The sequence below is a fragment of the Felis catus genome, chromosome X (assembly GCF_018350175.1).
Source record: "Felis catus isolate Fca126 chromosome X, F.catus_Fca126_mat1.0, whole genome shotgun sequence".
Classification (NCBI taxonomy): Eukaryota; Metazoa; Chordata; class Mammalia; order Carnivora; family Felidae; genus Felis; species Felis catus.
Genome location: NC_058386.1, coordinates 97,574,337 through 97,591,180, shown reverse-complemented (window position 1 = coordinate 97,591,180; position 16,844 = coordinate 97,574,337). Strand labels below are relative to the sequence as shown.

Sequence of the window (16,844 nt, the reverse complement as noted above, 5' to 3'; positions counted from 1 at the left end):
TTCTTTTTTTATTAAAAAAATTTTTTAATGTTTTTATTTATTTTAGAGACAGAGCATGAGTGGGGGAGGGGCCGAGAGCGAGGGAGGCACAGAATCGGAACCAGGCTCCAGGCTCCCAGCCGTCAGCCCAGAGCCCGACGCAGGGCTCGAACTCACGAACTGCGAGGTCATGACCCGAACCGAAGTCGGACACTTAACCGACTAGCCACTCGGGTGCCCCTCTTTTTATTCTTAATTAAAGTTTTATTTATTTATTTAAAAGTAGATTTACTTTGAGAGACGGACAGAGAGCGTGAGCAGGGGAGGGGTGGAGAGACAAGGAGAGAAGGAGAATCCCAAGCAGGCTCTGCACTGTCAGTGTGGAGCCCGACGTGGGGCTCGAGCTCATGAACCGTGAGATCATGACTCAGGCCGAAATCAAGAGAGAGTCAGACACCCAACCGACTGAGCCACGCAGGCGTCCCTATTTATTAATTTTTTTAAGTGATCTCTACACCCAATGTGGGGCTCAAACTCATGACCCTGAGATCAAGAGTCACGTGCTCTTCTGAATGAGCCAGCTGGGCGCCCCCCTTACATTTCTTTATAACTCCCGCAGTACCTAGTGCAGTGAGGGCCACAGTACAGTAGGTGTGCCATGCACTTTCTATGGTTATGCATCTTAGATTAACCCCGTGACTCTGGGAAGACCGCTGAAGACTCATTTCGACAAAGAAGAATTGTTTGAGGAAATACGAAATCGTTTCATTTGTCTAAGTCTGTGTGTGCAGATCAGGCTATAAGGAGAAATAGCAGATCATGATGTGGGCGGGAAGCCTTCTCCGGAATTCTGGCTCTTGCCCAACGTGGGGAGCCAGCTTGGAACTATTGGAGTGGCCTCGTAACTGGCCTGCCTGCCTCTAGTCCTGCCCTCATTCAACCAGTTCTTCGTGTGGTGTGGACGCAGATCTCGCTGTGTCAGGCCACTGCTCAACAGCCGCCCCCCAAGTGGTTCTCTAGCTGGGGATGTACCTCCCAGCCACCAGGGAAGCTCACGAGAAACCTGTTCTTCTCCCGAACAGAGTCCCATTCGGCAGGTCCGGGGTGGAGTCTGGGCCTCTGTATCCACCTGAAGCCGTGTGGCTGATTCTGACACAGGAGGACGTTCAGGTACCATCCACGAAGAAACACAGTCTCAACGGCTAATCTTTTAGTCCTTCCAGGTTGGAACTTCAGCACCCTCAGCGTGGCACACAGAGCCCTTAATGGGTGGCTCCTTTTATTTTTATTTGAAACCATTTTTAAAATTTCTTAAGGTTTTATTTTATTTTTTGAGAGACAGAGTGCAAGCGGGGGAGGGGGGGCAGAGAGAGAGGGAGACGCAGAGTCCCAGGCAAGCTCCAGGCTCTGAGCTGTCAGCGCAGAGCCCAACGCAGGGCTTGAGCCCATGACCTGAGCCGGTCGGACGCTTAGCCGACCGAGAATGGGTGGCCCCTTTGAATGCTGACTCTGTTCCCTCCATGCGAACTCCACTCTCATGTCACTGATGCCATCATTTCTTGCTGTTAACAGTGTTCTGATTTCCAAGTCCTTAACTGCATTCGTCGCTCCCTGCGCCAATGTTGACCCCAAGCTGTCACCAGAGTGACCTTCCAAAATCCGCAGACCCATTCATATCATTCCCTTGCTCAAAACCATTCAGTGGCTCTTCATTCTCTGAGGGACAGTTTCTTTAACTGGCTCAGATGGCACAGCATTTGGACGCCCTGGTGTCCTTTCCAGAATGCCACGAAATAATTGATATATTAAATCGCGCCATATGAAACGAAACACTTTTCAGAAGAATACTTCTGCTGGCAGAAAATACGTCTACCTTATGTGTGCGCAATATGAGATCATAGCGGCAAGCACAGATGTCCGTGAAAAAAATAAACTGTTGAATTAAGCATGATCAATACTGAGATCGTCTGTTTAATATTCATTTGCTTCTCGTTCATTCATTTCGCCGCCTGCTAGCGGATAAGCAAGAGCATCTGTCAAAGATTTAGGAAAAAATTATGGTTAAAAGAAAAAAGGTAAAATAGAGCAATTTCTAGCCATTATCTGATTTTATTTTTTCCCCACTGTGAGCATCCGATCCATTTGCGATGGGCATGTTTCCAAACTGAGCGGGCATTGTCCTTTCAGGTGCCTCTCTTCACCTCTCTGGGTCTCTATCTCCCCAAGGTCTGGCTCCTGGCTGATGATACCATTTTTCACCTCCCTGGTTGTCAAGGTATCTGGCAACTGGCCTGGGAGCTCCCTCGGGTCGTCGCGGTGGGGATTCTCGTCACCCATTTTTTTTCCTCTGGTACTTAGCACAGTGGCTGATGTGCAACGGGGGCTTGTGCATATTTGTGGAACGAGTGAGTAAAACTGCAAAGGAAGCAAAGTTTATTTTTAGAACCTTCCAGCTCCCTGCACGCTTCTTGGCACCCGTTCCCCAACCCAATGCACTCGGTACCCTTATGCTGTCCATGTAGAAATCCACCAGGATCTGTCATTAGGGCTTGAGTCCAGGCTTCAAGCTTTTCCCTCGATATCCTACCACACCTTACCAGTCCTGTGTCCCGTCCCTCCGGTTCTCACACTTTCGCATTGAGTTCAAACACAGATTGCTGGGGCCCAGACCTCTCTAGGTTCTGATTCAGTGGGTCTTGGGTGGGGACTGAGAATTTGCATTTCTACTAACTTCCCAGGTGACGCTGCTAGACAAAGAGCACATTTTGAGAGCCGCTGGCATAAATGAATGTACGACCCGGGGCGGCAGGTAATAATGCACAAAGGACTCCTTAGTTCATCCTGGCTGAACCCCTTAACTGAGTCTCTGATTCTATCAGCACTATCTGGATTTGTTTACTCCCAGATCACTTTCCCTCTGCTTTGCCTTGTCCTCCCCCTCCGACTTTCTGATCTTTTCGGATTGTTCTCGAGCTTCTTCGCTCTCGCCCGACGTGGCTATCCTTCTCTTTCTGCTTCCATAAAGCCACCATTTCAGGATGAAGGCTTTCCTGAGCTCTCAGCTCCATTTCATTGCCCTCTTTCCCCTCCCCCATTCAGTCTTAGCACCCCCGCCCCCACCCCAGCAGTCTGATCTTTCTAAAGCTTGGCTCCAATTAGGGTCCACTCCTAGCTAGCAGGGGTAGCCACTTCCCCTCCCCCGGAGTCTGGTTCCACAAACAACATTAGCATGCTAATGACAGTCACCTGCTGGCCCTGGGAAGTCGCTGCGCGCTCCAGCTTCCTCGCGGACACTGGAAACACTGAAAACACCACATTTAAATGCTTCCGTTCATTCATTCACTCAACAAACATTGATTGAGCACCTGCCAGACGCTGTGCTGGGCCCAAGGATCCTGCCAGGGCACAGGGACCACGAGCAAGTGTTCACGGCGGTGCCCGAGAATCCACAACGCCCCTTCACGAAGGGGATCTTTTGCTCTGCTCACCCATGGGGACAGACATTCCAGGTCCTCTTGCCTCAGCCTTCCTGCCGCCCTGTGCCTGGGCAGGTGACCCAGTGCCAAAGATTGGGTGACGCCAACCCAGTGAGCTCCCAAACCTCTTGGTTGAAATGAGCATTATGAGCCACACCTCTCAGTTATCCAGCCGCTGTACCGGGTGAGGCAAGGTACCTACAGCTGAGAACATTGTGAGCGGAGGCCTCTCTGCACACACACACACACACACACACACACACACGGACACATACTGAAACACAGACACATAGCTGACCCACGCGCTGACAGGGACACAGGCACACCTGCTCCCACGTAGACACCAATCCACATCCCACGGAAACGGGGATGCCCCGGCCCCAGCGAGGGCTTGCAGCCGCGGGTGGCCGATCTTAGAGGGAACAAAGGGCGGCAGGACAGTCGAATGACACACTTGGTTCCAATTTGCGAGGTCCAGCGTTTTGGAGGAGGCCTCCGAGGTTCTGAGGGTCCCTAGGGACCGACGGGCCGAGTGGGTCACGTGGGCAGGGAGCCAAGGGTTTTGAGCTAAGGTAGCCCCCGGAGGGGCTGAAATGGACCGAGCTGTGGCCAGCGCGGAGCGCTGGGGCGGGAGGACAGTGGGCCGGGGAGCAGGAAGGATTCCTGGGGAGCCCCGCTCCACCCGGCCCTCCTCCCGGCCCCGCGACCCTCTGGGTATCAGCTCTCACCCTGGCTTCCAGACGCGCGCCTCTCGTCCCGCCACCACCCAAGACCCATGTCCAGATCCTTTAGTGACCTCGGGCCCTTCTCCCTCCCAGACGCCCAGCCGGGAAGCGGCGGGTCACCTCGGACTCCCCGCCCCCATCCGGTCTGGGCCCTGCCTTGCGGCGGTTCCTCATGTACAGCGCTGGTCCCTCGTGTTGCTGCCACCCCAACCCAGGGCCTGGCGCCACCCCCAGGCCCTGCCCCAGCCCTCCCCCCCCCCCCCCCCCACGGCGGGACTGGGAGACAAAAGCCGCCCCTCTTCCTAGCCATCACCATTCGCCCTGAGGCCTCGCGCTGTCTGCCTAAGTCCCCCCTACTGGTCCCCGATTGTGCCCGGCTCTTCTCCTTTGGCCTCTCCTGGGTCTCTGGCGCAATGATGGGCGCACAGTGGGCGCCCCCAATACTTGGCTCGTCACGACTGTCCCGACTGCTACCCTCTCATTGTGTGTCTTTCTTCTGTACCCGCCCCTCCCCCATCCAAAATCCCCTGCCCTCCTGTTCAGGAAACGTTTAATTGGGCACTTCCTGGATGCCCTACCCAGAACTAGGCACTGGGGATGCATTTTGCCGAGTCCCGGTTCACACTGCGCATGGAGAGAGCTCCCCGAGTCAGTGTGAGAAGCACTGTCCCAGCAGGTGGAAGCAAGTGCCAGGGAGACACTTCATGTGGCCACCCCATTTCTCTGCCTTCCCTCCTTCTCCCCAGGCCTGGGCTTCGGTATCGGGTCCCCTCTCCTTCTCTCTCCCTGGTTCCTGTTTTTCTTCTTTCCTCCCTCCTGCCTCCCCCTCCGCCGCTCCCGCCTTTGGGCCGCTCTCGGGCCATCTCCTCCGCCCCATCCGGGGCCACCTCGCTGTCCCGGCCTTTGCCCATGGCCCGGCCTACCCTTGCGGTCCCGGGTTCCACTCGAGGGTCTGGGTGCCTCTCCGAGACCAGGGCACCAGCCCTATTGAGGAGCGGAGCAGGGTGTCCGGCCGCTAGAGCCTCGGGCACGCCAAGTGGGCCAGGGTTCGCCAGTCCCAGGGAGCTAGGAAGGAGCCGCTCCCGGGAGAGGGGCGGGGGGCTTCAGGGCCAGAGAGGTGGAGGGGTGCCGCCGGCAAGGGAGAGGACCCGCGGCGGCGGTTGGCCGAGAGGAAGAGGAAAGCAGGCTGGCACAGCCTCCGCCTTCGGAGGTTCTCACTGCGCACAGCCGGCCGCCTTCTCCCGGGCTGAGCGAAGGTGAAGGGGAAATCCGGGCGGGACAGAGCCACCGGAGGCCGCCCCGCGTCACTCCCACGCTCCTCCTCTGAGACTCCCCGGCGGCCCCGGCACTAGAAGGGGGTGGTGGTCTGAGCCCCGGCTCACTCGCTGAGCGCCTAGGGCTTGGTAGGGAGAGGAGGCGTGGGGTCCGTCTGTATTAAGTACCCAACAGTGGTGAGCTCGCCTCCACGAAATTATAGTCCACAGCATCCGAGGCTCGGAAACCCCAGGGCAGAAGGGGACCTCGAGTCCGCTGGTCCCAGACTCCGCACGTCACAGCTCAGTTGCGGGGCCGCAGTGCGGCTCCCCCCAACTGCCCCCTTTCTAAGCTCCACCGTGGAGCGGCAGGTGCCGCAGCTGCCCCCCCACCCCACTCCGGCCCCAGCCGCACTCCCGGGCCACTGGGGGTGGGGTGGGCGGGGGGAGGAGGTGTGCTGGAGCCTCGAGTCCCCAGCCGCAGGCGCTCCCTGCGGAGCACCCGGACATCTCGGAGGACAAGAAGAGGGGGGACGGGGGACGGGGAGGAGTGGAGGGGGGCGACTGCAGAGCTCAGCCGCCGAGCTGTGCGCGGGAGGGGGAGGGGCGGGGGTTCCCTCCCAGCCTCTGGGGTCTGGGGACTCGGGGATGTAAGGCGAGAGCAGGGGGGTGTGACAATTCAGCAGAGGTCGGGACGTACCACGGAGCCCAGTGGCGGGGGGGGGCAGAGGACGTGGTCACCGAGGGGAGCCCCCGCCCCCCTTCGCAAAGGCCTACAGCCGAGGTTACAGGGAGAATTGGAACGGGGCTCGCCGCGGGGGGAAGCGGCACGTGAAATCCGCCCCCTCCCCGTACCCCACTTCCGAAGGGGTGGGCCAGCGAGGGGAGGCTGGGGTTGGAGCAGCGGCGCGGGGGCCCCTCCCTTGCACCTCCCCCCACCGGACTTGGTCGCGCCCGAAGTGTAACACTTTCTCTTTGTCGGTGGAGCTCCGCTGTTTCTTGTGCTGTAGCTCCGGTGGCGGCGGCACCCGTGGCAGCCCTGGCGGACGCAGGAGCGATGGCAGCGACCGATATAGCTCGCCAGGTGGTGAGTGCGGGGCTGGGGTGCCGGGAGCCTGGGAAGGGCGGAGGAGACCCGGCCGCCGCCGCCGCCGCCGCTGCGGCGAGGAGGGCAGCGGGCAGCATCCAGGAGCCGAGGCGCGGCGGGACTTCTGCTCCCGGGGTCAGCGGCTCACTCTCCCGGCCGCTCCCCAGGAACGGTGGCGGCGGGCGGGCGGGTGGGGGCCCCGGCGGAGGCTGCGGGCCGGCGGCCGAACTTGCATTGCCCGAGAGCCGCAGCGAGCGCCGCCGCCTCCCTGGCTGCAGCTGCCGCCGCGCCGCTGGGCGTTGCCGAATGAATGGCCGCGCCAGCCGCCGAGCCCTCGGGGTCCCCGGCCCCCCCCCCGCCCCCCCTCCCCTCCCCTCCCCCCGGGCCTTGCTTCCTCCTGGCGCCGGGCCGCGCCCCGGAGCCCAGACGCCGGCCGGGACCCGGGCCTCCCCTGCAAGAGGGGCGCGGGGCTGGGGTGAGCCTGGGGCAGGAGGCGGTGAGCGGTGAGGGGGGCGGGGAGGTGACTGGCGGGGGGTAGGGTTTCTCCATGTGCATTACATATGTGACTGCGGCTGTGTGTGTGTATCACCGTGTGCGTGTGAGTGCACGCGCGCGCACTCGTGCCTCCCCGGCGGGCGGCGGCGCCCGGGTTGTCTGTGACCCTAGATGAGTCCGCCTGTTTCTCTGCGTGCGCTCACCCCCGTGGTGTGTGCGCGTGTGTCCCGACTCCTCTGTGCTGTTTGCCTCTGGGTCCCATTTGTGTGTGTCGGGGGTGGGGGCGGGGGTGCAGTTCGCTGGCCTGTAGGTGGCTGGCTGCGTATTTTGGCGTGTTTCTGGCTACCTGACCCGGGTTTTGCGGGCCACTGGGTGTCTGTCTGGATTCCGTGTTCGGTGTAATTGGGCTGGTATGCCAAAACCTGTGGAGCCGGCTTCTTTCTGCGGGGACTCGGGAAAATAAGTGTGAGGCTTGTAAAAGCGATGCCGTCTCTCTTTTTGTTGGCAGCAGACTCTGGAAAAAAAAAAAAATGTTCTTTTAAAGAACTGAAGTTTTCCAGCCTGGGATGTTCAGAGAAATCATACTGAAGTGACCTGAGGCTCCATGATTGTTTGTTTGGTTTTTATTTATTTATTTTATTTTGTGTTTTCAGACCAGAGGCGTGGTTGTACAGGGAGGGGATGATTCCATTTGGGGCAACAATCTAGCCTTTCTTTTCATCCATGGGTGTCTGAGATTTTAAGAAGCCCACAGTTACCTACACTCTTTGGTGAGGAAGGAGAGTGAAGTAGAGGTAGATGAAATTCCAGAACATCAAATGCTACTTGATGGAAATCTCCGAACCACACACACACACACACACACACACACACACACGCAAGTTTTTAAACCCCGTGGCTTACTTCTTCAGGGAAATAATCCATGCACTGCAATTCCAGTGCAAAAAAAAAGAAAAAAAAAAAAAACCTCTAGGTATCTGGTGCCATTGAAATTGATTTGTTTTCAAAATCTGTTTCCAGAATCTGATAGCATTTTCTCTACAGGATACATATGAATTCATGACACCCTCTGGTCCCTGTTTGGAAGGGCACGGTGATTTCATTTGGACCTCCCCAACCCCTGTAGACCTCAACCCAGCTCTTTATGTTGATGTGCAAGGACCAGTAGATAGGAGACAGTGCTCTGTGATCATGGAATTTGAGAGAATTCTCTTCGCTCTAAGATTGGCACTGTAATATTAATTGCTGTGGCATCTTGAGGGTTCTCAGAGAGCTTTTCTGCTCCCTGTTACCTGCATTTTAGAGATGGCATGGCCGAAGTCGAGGGATTATTCTCCTGGATTACACTTGCTCCATTTTTAGTGACCAAAAAGGATGCTAATGATTTTTCTTGTCAGCTAATTAATTTGCATCGACCTGTCCATACTCTGCCGCCAGTCCCCCTTGCCTGGATTAGGATTGCAGGGCAGATGTTGTAAAGGGGAACATTCCAGAAGGTTGTGCTTCACCTCGGGCACAATTTGGGCCACCCGGAGGTCCCCTTTGTTCCCCTTTGTTCTGCGGATGGGAGTTGGGGGTGGTTTAGGGCCATTTGGTTTGCTTTGCATGGTCCCCGTTTGCTCTGGCTGGCCTTGCCCATACCGCATGGTGAAGAACTTAATTGTATGCCAGATTCTGAAGCTGAAAGAGCAGCCCAGGCACTTGAAACCTTGTTATCGGGATAAATGGGTTTCTGGGAAAACTGACGTCACTCTCCCTGCCCCCCTCCCCCAGGCTGTAAAGCTCTTGTTTATGTGTCATTTGTCTCTCTGCTCTTTTTGTCTGCAAGAAGTTGTAATTCGCCTGGGGAAGATGGAATTAACTCAGGAGACCTTGGACAGCTGATGGCTGTTTGTTTCTTCCAAAGGAATATGCATGCGGGGTTTGGAAAGAGAAGTCTGGAGAATAAACCTCGCCCAGGAGTTCTTTTGAATGAGCTCCGGGACATGGTGCCACACATGCATTGCTCTGGGGCACGTGTGTGTGTGTGTGTGTGTGTGTGTGTGTGGTTGAGGGTCACCATGGCTAGTAAGGCAACATCATTAGTGACTTAAAACAGGCCACAGAATTGTTGGATAGGACCCTTCTTTGGGCATGCACGGAGCTTGGAAGTTCAGCTCTGGCGTACACAACACAACCCGATCCCATCTGAATGAACACCACAAAGATTCTGTGTGACAAAACTCTCTCTCCATTGCGTCCACAGACGTTTATTTTTGACTGCTCAGTGTCCAGCACTATGGCTAGCCCTGGTCAACTATACGAAAAAAGAAAAGTAGTAGACATAGTTTCTGGCTTGTAAGCTTATGGTCTAGTTGGAGAGACCAGTTGTGGCTGCTGTGAAATAGAGAACTGTAGAAGATTCTTGGGATATCCCCACTCCCAACCCCTGCCCGTGAGGTGGCTTGGGCTGCTATTAATATATACTCTTTTTGTTTAAGTTTATTTATTTACTTTGAGAGAGAGAGAGCGTAGGAAGGAGAGAGAGAGAGAGAGAGAGAGAGAGAGAATCCCAAGCAGGCCCTGGACCGTCAGTGCAGAGCCCGATGCAGGGCTCGAACTCACGAACTGTGAGATCGTCACCTGAGTCGAAACCAAGAGTTGGACACTTAACCAACTGAGCCACTTGGGTGCCCCAGGATGTACTCTTTGAGGTCATATGACTTCTCCATGGTAACCAAGCCAGGCACAGCCCAGGCCTCAGGGGCGGTATCTTCTGGCCCTTTCATCGAGCTGTTTCTTTCAATGTTGTGTTTTGGGGTCCAGACTGTAAGTGCTGTCCCATAGAAAGAACGGCTCATTGGTTCTGGCTTGAACCAATCCCACAATGTGGGCAATGATGCTCACCTCCACTGGCAGCCCGGTAATGGTCTTTCTCCCTAATGAAGGGTCTTGCAGGGGCTAACTTTGCCTTACCTGGGGTTGGTCTGGGGCAGCTGTCTCAGGGCAACCGCCTCCAGGCGGGGAGAAGCTGGTCTCTGCATTCTGATCTTTGCTATCAAATGGCACCTAACCCTTGATTTCCCTTGAAGCTCCAGCCTCAGCCATATCTACCACCTCACACTAAAAATAATATTATACCCCGACCCGGGAGAGCAAAGCCCCAGTATGTACCCATACCTCCACTGAGGATACAGCACAGACGAAAATTTACACGGCCCCAAATAGAACAAGTTATTGAATCTAAGTCAAGGGTATATGGGTGATCATTGTACCATTTTTCTAACTCTTCTATGTGTTTGAGACTTTTCAAAAGAAAAAGGGTGGGGGGAGGGGACGACAATGTCTTCCCCTCCCCCCACCAAAGGCATACAGCCCTTCCTTCCCTCAGGGAGTTTACAATCTAATAATGGAGGCAGATTTAAATACCATGTGATTACCATTGTGGTCCATGCCTCACGAGGAGCTGCCGCCTACTGTGAGAATTCACTACAAGTGGACCTAATCCAGCCGTGAACGGGGGGCGGTGGGTGACTGGAAAGGCTTCCTGGAGGCTTCAGCTAAGAAAGGGGTAGGTGTGAAGATGCTTGAGCTCTCACCCTGCTCCCGGGCCGGGGACATCTCATTTGTTAATTCACACGCTTCTGTTCTCATTCATTCATTCCTCCAACAGAGTTGGTTGGGCACCAACTCCGCCAGGCCCTGTGCCAGGTGCCGGGGATATGGTGGTGCCGAGGCACACAGGACCGTGCCCTCCGAAAGCTTCCAGATGACAGGCAGGAATCAGTCCCGTTTCCTTTCATTTCCTAAATCCTGGAAATGTTGAGTGGTAGCGGTGTTCTTATTACAAAACTGCATTACAGCTGAGCGATTTGTCTGTATAGCATAATGAGATTTTGATCTGCAGTCATGTGCATAGCATTTACCTTGTGGAGTCTCTGCTGTAAATTTTCTGTTAATTGCTGGCTTTGTTACCCAGCATGGCCCCTCCCTTTGTGTGCCGTAAGGGAACAAACCCGGAGCATTAGTCTGAGCAAAACTAATTAGGAAGATAAGCCCCCTGGAAAAAGGTATTCCAAAACTAAATAGGACTGATTTCTGGACTTGCCTGGGTTTCTGGATTATCAGAGCCGTGGTTTCGTATTAGCATGAACAATTGAGAAGGGCTTTTAAATTGCATGTACTTTAAGACCCCATTGAAGAAAGAGAAAGAGAAGAGGAAGACAGAGAATACCATAGATAAGTATAACATGTTTCTTTCAGCGATCTCCAAATGCTTCCATCTGTATTTCATTTTTCCCAACAGCTTCCTGAACAAGTATTCCTGTTTTCTTCATTTATGGGTACGGGGAGACCAAGTGACTTAGTCCAAGGCGATATCGCTGGTCAGTGGACGAAACAATGAAACACATAACAGATGACACAGATTCATTAAAAAATAAATAAATAAATAAATAAATAAGCCAAACCTGCCCTTTTTGTGATGTTTCTAAGCAATAAAAATCCTGCCATTACCCCAACTTCCCCCTCTTTTCACCGCCTCTCCCCCACCCCCGCCAGCACACTCGGGTCAGAGAAGAGTATACTTGGGTTCTTTGAAGACTCGGTGATGTTAAAAAGATCCTCAGCTTAAATCCCAGATAGCACAGCCACGGGTTACGTGTGGGTTTTCTTTCTTTTTCTTTCTTTCCATATTGCTTTAAATAAAAATCTTGGAGCCACCAGCCGTGTAATGATGGATTATTTTAAGTAACAACTTGGGGGGGGGGGTGCAGAATAAATTAGAAACACAGACCCTTCCTCCTCGGTTTGGCAGGAGAAGGCTTTTGCTGTTGGGATTTGAAACCGTGGGTTTCTCCACTGCTTGCACAGAGGAAGGAGGCCACATGCCCAGGAGGGTGAGAAATAATGTTATCCTCTTGTCCTGTGTCTCCCCATTAAAGGCAGCCATCTGCTGAATTGTGACACGTGCTCTCAGCTCGCCCTGGGCTTGGGTCATCCGTTCCACTCACTTACAGGGGACTGGGGAAGAGATTTGCAGGCCTCCGCGGGGACAGGACTCAGGGCTCCGGTTTCTCCGGCCAGGGCCCCCTCTGACCTCCCCCCCCCCATTGAAGACCCTGGGGTGGGGGAGAGCGGGAGCAGAACCCCGCTTTGGCGACCCTGATGAGGTGTGAGGTAGTGTTGGGTTTCCTTTCCCAGCAGAGGCCCCCAGCTCTGAACACCGGCGCTGAGGCAGGAACTGGGTTTTTTCAGATCCACTTTAAATGAGACCAGATGGAGGCAGAGGCAAATTCAGGCTCCCTAGAGGACAGTTGGGCATTCATCCAGAGGCCTGTGAGTAAACCTTTTTTCTTTTTCTTTTTCTTTTCTTTTCTTTTTCTTTTTTTTTTTTTTTTTAGCAGATTGGAGATAACAGTGACCAGAACACCTAGAAAACTCTGTTTAAAGAGCCCTGGCTTGAAGTCTGGCTCTTGTGGGAGAGGCTGACCCACCCTGAGCCGGGGTCGCCCCTGGCCTGAGGTAGAGCTGTTGTACCTAGAATCTGGCCAGCTGGGTGGAGTGGCCCCGGGCCGGAGGCTTAGGCCCGAGTCCGAAAGGAGAGAAAGGGCAGAGGGAACCCAGAAGAGGAGGACCAGCCCCTCCATGGCTTCTGCTGCCTCAGTTGCCTTCCGCGGGTGGGAGCCGCCTTGCGGAGCCCATAGGGTTCCAGGTCGTGTTCCGTGACCCTCCTCCCTCTGGACTGTCATCAGGCCACAGGCCCCATGCCCTCACATTTCAGCTGCGTAAAGAAGTCTGTCACTGCAGTCAGCTTTTCCATTTGAGAGTAGCAGTCCTCTCGACAGGGCCCTGGAGCCCAGCACCACTCCTCGGCCACTAAATCACTCTGTGACTCTGGACAGGTCACTTCCTCTCTCTGAGTCTCTGTTTCCCCTTTTGTAACATGAGCGGGTCGGAGTGGGTCGGAGCCCGAAGGGCGTTACCAGCTCCAACCTTGTGTGGTTCTGAGTGTTTCCTGGTCCCGCAGCTGAATTTCTTTGAGGCTCTTGCCTGCTTCCGACCGAGGTGGTTAACTCCATCTCTTCCCTGCTTTGACTCCTTGAGCTGGGTGGAGAGACAGAGTTGTGGAAAAGGCAAGTCTGTGCTTTTAGCTCAGCAGGGTCTCTCTAAGTGGAATAGAAACAGCCCTTCAGACAGTCTGTCCAGGTGGGGGTGTGTTGCCATTGTCGTCTTATAGAGGTACGCGACAGCTGAATTTCTGTCTATTGAATCCCATCTTAAATGCGCTAGGAGAGCTGGCCATTTAATGGCATCCTGCTGCGAGTCCTTTTATAGAATGAAAAGCCACTCGGGAATTGATCTGGTGTATTAAAATCCAGAGTTTCATCTACTCGGTTTGCCCCAAACGGACCTTTCTCCCTGTATGGTAAGCATGGTTTCCTTCGTGCCTCCCCAGGGCCCCCTAAGCTGCCCGGCCCCCCGTCCCCCCCCCCCCCCACCGAAAGGCTTTTCTGGGGCTTTTGGGGGTTCTTATGGCTGATGATACAGTGGCGTCCGCTCTCTTGGTGGCGCTGGAGGCAGCAGATCGGGCTCTCATCCACCTGATGGCTTCATCAAGTCTTTTAGCGGCGTGTTTCCGGATATGTGACTCGACTGCTAGTTCACATGAATCCTTATAATAATAAGTTATACCGTATAATAATAAGTTATGTAGATATAATAGTAATGTTATAATAAGGATAATAATAGGGTTTTATTGTATTATTGCTAAAATAAGTGTTTACATACAATAAAACTGCCCGAAAGCTGAATACTTAACCGAATTTTCTAGTCATCTGTATGTTAAAGCACCTTTTTTGGTACTTGTAGCTGAAGATTTGGCCACAAAAGCTGAGGCTGCTTTCCTGCCTAGGAAAGTATCATCATAGAATCTTTTTTAGAAAGGAATCTTTTTATTCTGGTTATAAAAGTAAACTATGCCCCCCCCCAAAGTAAAATATGCCTATTGTAGAAAATTTGGGAAACACAGAAAAGCGACAACCTGCATTCCCTCCACCCAAAAGTAACCATTGTCACCATTCTGGTGTAAAGTTGACCTTTGAACAATGCAGGGGTTAAGGGCACTGACCCCCACACAGTCAAAACTCCACGTATAACTTTTGACTCCCCCAAAACTTAATAACTTAACAGCCCATTGCTGGCTGGAAGTCTTACTACTGATAACATAAATAGTAACATTAACACCTACTTTGTATGTTGTATGTATTATATACTTATATTCTTACAATAAAGTAAACTAGAGAAAAGAAAATGTTATTAAGAGAAACATAAGGGAGGGAAAATACATTTATAGGACTACCTTGCATTTATTGGAAAAAAAATCCACTTATAAGTGGACCCAGGCCCTTCAAACCTGTGTTGTTCCAGGGTCACCTGAATATTCTTCCAAGCTTTCAAAAATACATCTACACTCCCCGCCCCCCATGATTGGAATGATTGGGGTTTTGTTTTGTTATTTGCTTGATCGTATTTGGTGATCATTTTTCCTTTTCCTTAAATATTCTTTTTAATTTTTTTTATTAAACTTTTTTTAATGTTTATTTTTAAGAGACAGACAGGCAGAGAGCGGGGGAGGGGCAGAGAAAGAGGGAGACACAGAATTTGAAGCAGGTTCCAGGCTCTGGGCTGTCAGCACAGAGCCCAACATGGGGCTCAAACCCACGAACTGTGAGATCATGACCTGAGCCAAAGTCAGCTTAACTGCCTGAGCCATCCAGGCGCCCCTCTTTTTAATTTTTTTAATGTTTATTTATTTTTGAGAGGGAGACAGAGAGACAGAGAGACAGAATCCGAAGTGGGCTCCAGGCTCTGAGCTGTCAGCGTAGAGCCTGACGCCGGGGCTCAAACTCACGAACTGGGAGAACATGAGCTGAGCCGAAATCGGACACTTAACCGACTGAGCCACCCAGGTGCTCCCTTGTCATTAAATATTCTTAGAAGATATTTGTATCAGCTGTTTAATATTCCGTTGTGCATCACTGAACTATTCACTGATTTTGATCATCCTGAAGGTTTGCAGGGTCTATGGTGGAGAAAATGGAAGGTGTGAGAGATCAGGCCCACGAGAGAATCCTATTTCGGTGTGTCTACGACGAGGTGCAGAGAGGCCAGAGGAGCAAGTTTAGGGAAAGGCCAGTGGTCGGCAATGAGTTCCAACCTTTTGGTTTTGGTCTCATCCTTCAGAACGTCAGCTACTGACTTAGCCACGGGGCTTGAAACTGGAGGCCAGAAACTCCATTGATATTGACGCACCCTCAGTTCCCAAGGGCCTCATATACTGTTTGCTTCCTATGCCACTAAGGTTGGAAGAGGGGCGGGGCGGGGGGGAGGGGTAGAAGGGGCCAGGGGTTGCCCACTTGGGTGCTTCTGGGACTCTATTTTCCGAATAACAGCAGTGAGAGGAAGATGCACAGCTGGAACCGCCATAACTCGTTCTTCGTAACGCGAACCTTTGAATATTCAATTAAAAAATGAGATTGGTGTGTCCTCGGGGGAGGAGGCGGAAGAGAAAGAGCAGAGCTTCTGCCTGTGATATGAAATGTGGTATAACGTATTTCAAACCGCAGGTGACTGCAGATGGGGAGAAAACAGGAAATGGAATTGGGGAGGGGAGGGGAGGGGAGGGGGGGGCTCTCTCGATTCGAGGGAGCCCTCTTTCATTTTGCCTTTCTTTTAGCTCTTCTCAGACTCTGCATCCTAATTACCTCTGCTGCAAAGCTGAGTGAGAACTCTTTTCTTGTACTAAACATGTTTTTAAATGACACAGGTAATGTGTGAATACATTCATGCTGTAAAAGGATCAAACAATACAGAAGCACGTTGAATGTCCCCCTGAGGAAGCCCCCCCCCGCATTTCCACCTTGCTCCCCTGAGGTAGCCACCGTTCCTGGTTTCGTGGGTTCCTTTCTGTCCCCTTTCTATGCACTCACATACATTTATGTGCAAATACACATATATAGGGCTTTTTTTTTTTTGCATCTATGGGCTCTTACTGTGCTTATTGTACTACGAGCTTCTTTTTGCTACAATATAAATATGTCTTGGAGATGTTTGCATCAGAATATACAGACCTACCACATTCTTCTCAATGGCTGCAGAATATTCCAGACTATGCATGTATCACAATTTAGTTCAATATTTTTCTATTATCAGACATCTGTGAGTTTTCCCCCTTGTTTTTCAGTATCGTAATCGAGGCTGTGATGAATTTCCCTATACGTGGATCTTTGCACAGACACGTGAGTTTCTGTAGAATGGATTCCCAGGGGAGGTTGCAGGGGGACAGGAGACGGGCCCTTTAACATTTTGTTGACTGTGATCCTTCGAGCCTCTCAGTTCAAGCCTTGAACGTGACACCACCTGCTACTCAGGTGATAACTTGAGATATTAGCGTCGGGTTGTCATTTCCATCTTTTCTGGTGCACATTGTAATCAAGACCTCAATTCATCAGGCCACCTTAAGGAGAAAGAGGAGAGACATGAGATAGCAGAACTTTAGTGAGGGAGGGGGAAGAAACTTCCAGAGCTGTCCTGGGGTCAGTGTACATTCAGTCCGATGTCCTTTTTTACCTCCACATATTTAGCTCTGAACAATGAGAACTGATACTCATGATGACCTTGACATCTTATAAGATTCATCAAAACAAGAGTGAATAGCGCTCACTAGACAGGATTTCCTAAAGCAGGAAATATATATACAAGTACATTTTTGAAGCTTTCTCGACTCTAAGCCTTGAGACAAAAAGTTTGCTGCTTAGGGGCGCCCGAATGGCTCAGTCGGTTGAGCGTC

At 52.5% G+C, this 16,844-nt stretch overlaps 1 protein-coding gene and 1 long non-coding RNA gene across 9 annotated transcripts in view; one reads left to right on the top strand and one right to left on the bottom strand.

Moving 5' to 3' along the window:
• Nucleotides 1-2,072: 2,072 nt before the first annotated feature.
• LOC109496587 lies at nucleotides 2,073-3,773 on the bottom strand. Its single transcript, XR_002152727.3, has 2 exons — nucleotides 3,226-3,773; nucleotides 2,073-2,394 (listed from the first exon to the last, which is right to left on the bottom strand). It is a non-coding gene; the product is annotated as an uncharacterized LOC109496587 (long non-coding RNA).
• A 2,593-nt stretch (nucleotides 3,774-6,366) lies between these two features.
• The window catches only part of SEPTIN6 (septin 6), a 68,004-nt gene continuing 57,526 nt past the window's right edge, over nucleotides 6,367-16,844 (top strand). For 6 of the 8 annotated variants that reach the window (XM_019824218.3, XM_019824216.3, XM_019824221.3 and 3 more), the window contains exon 1: nucleotides 12,251-12,331. In XM_019824218.3, the coding sequence (XP_019679777.1) occupies nucleotides 12,272-12,331 (60 nt within the window). In that variant the 5' untranslated portion in view covers nucleotides 12,251-12,271. Of the gene's footprint in view, nucleotides 6,521-12,250; nucleotides 12,332-16,238; nucleotides 16,294-16,844 lie in introns of those variants that run through there. The other 2 variants (XM_006943961.5, XM_019824222.3) reach the window with 2 other exon arrangements.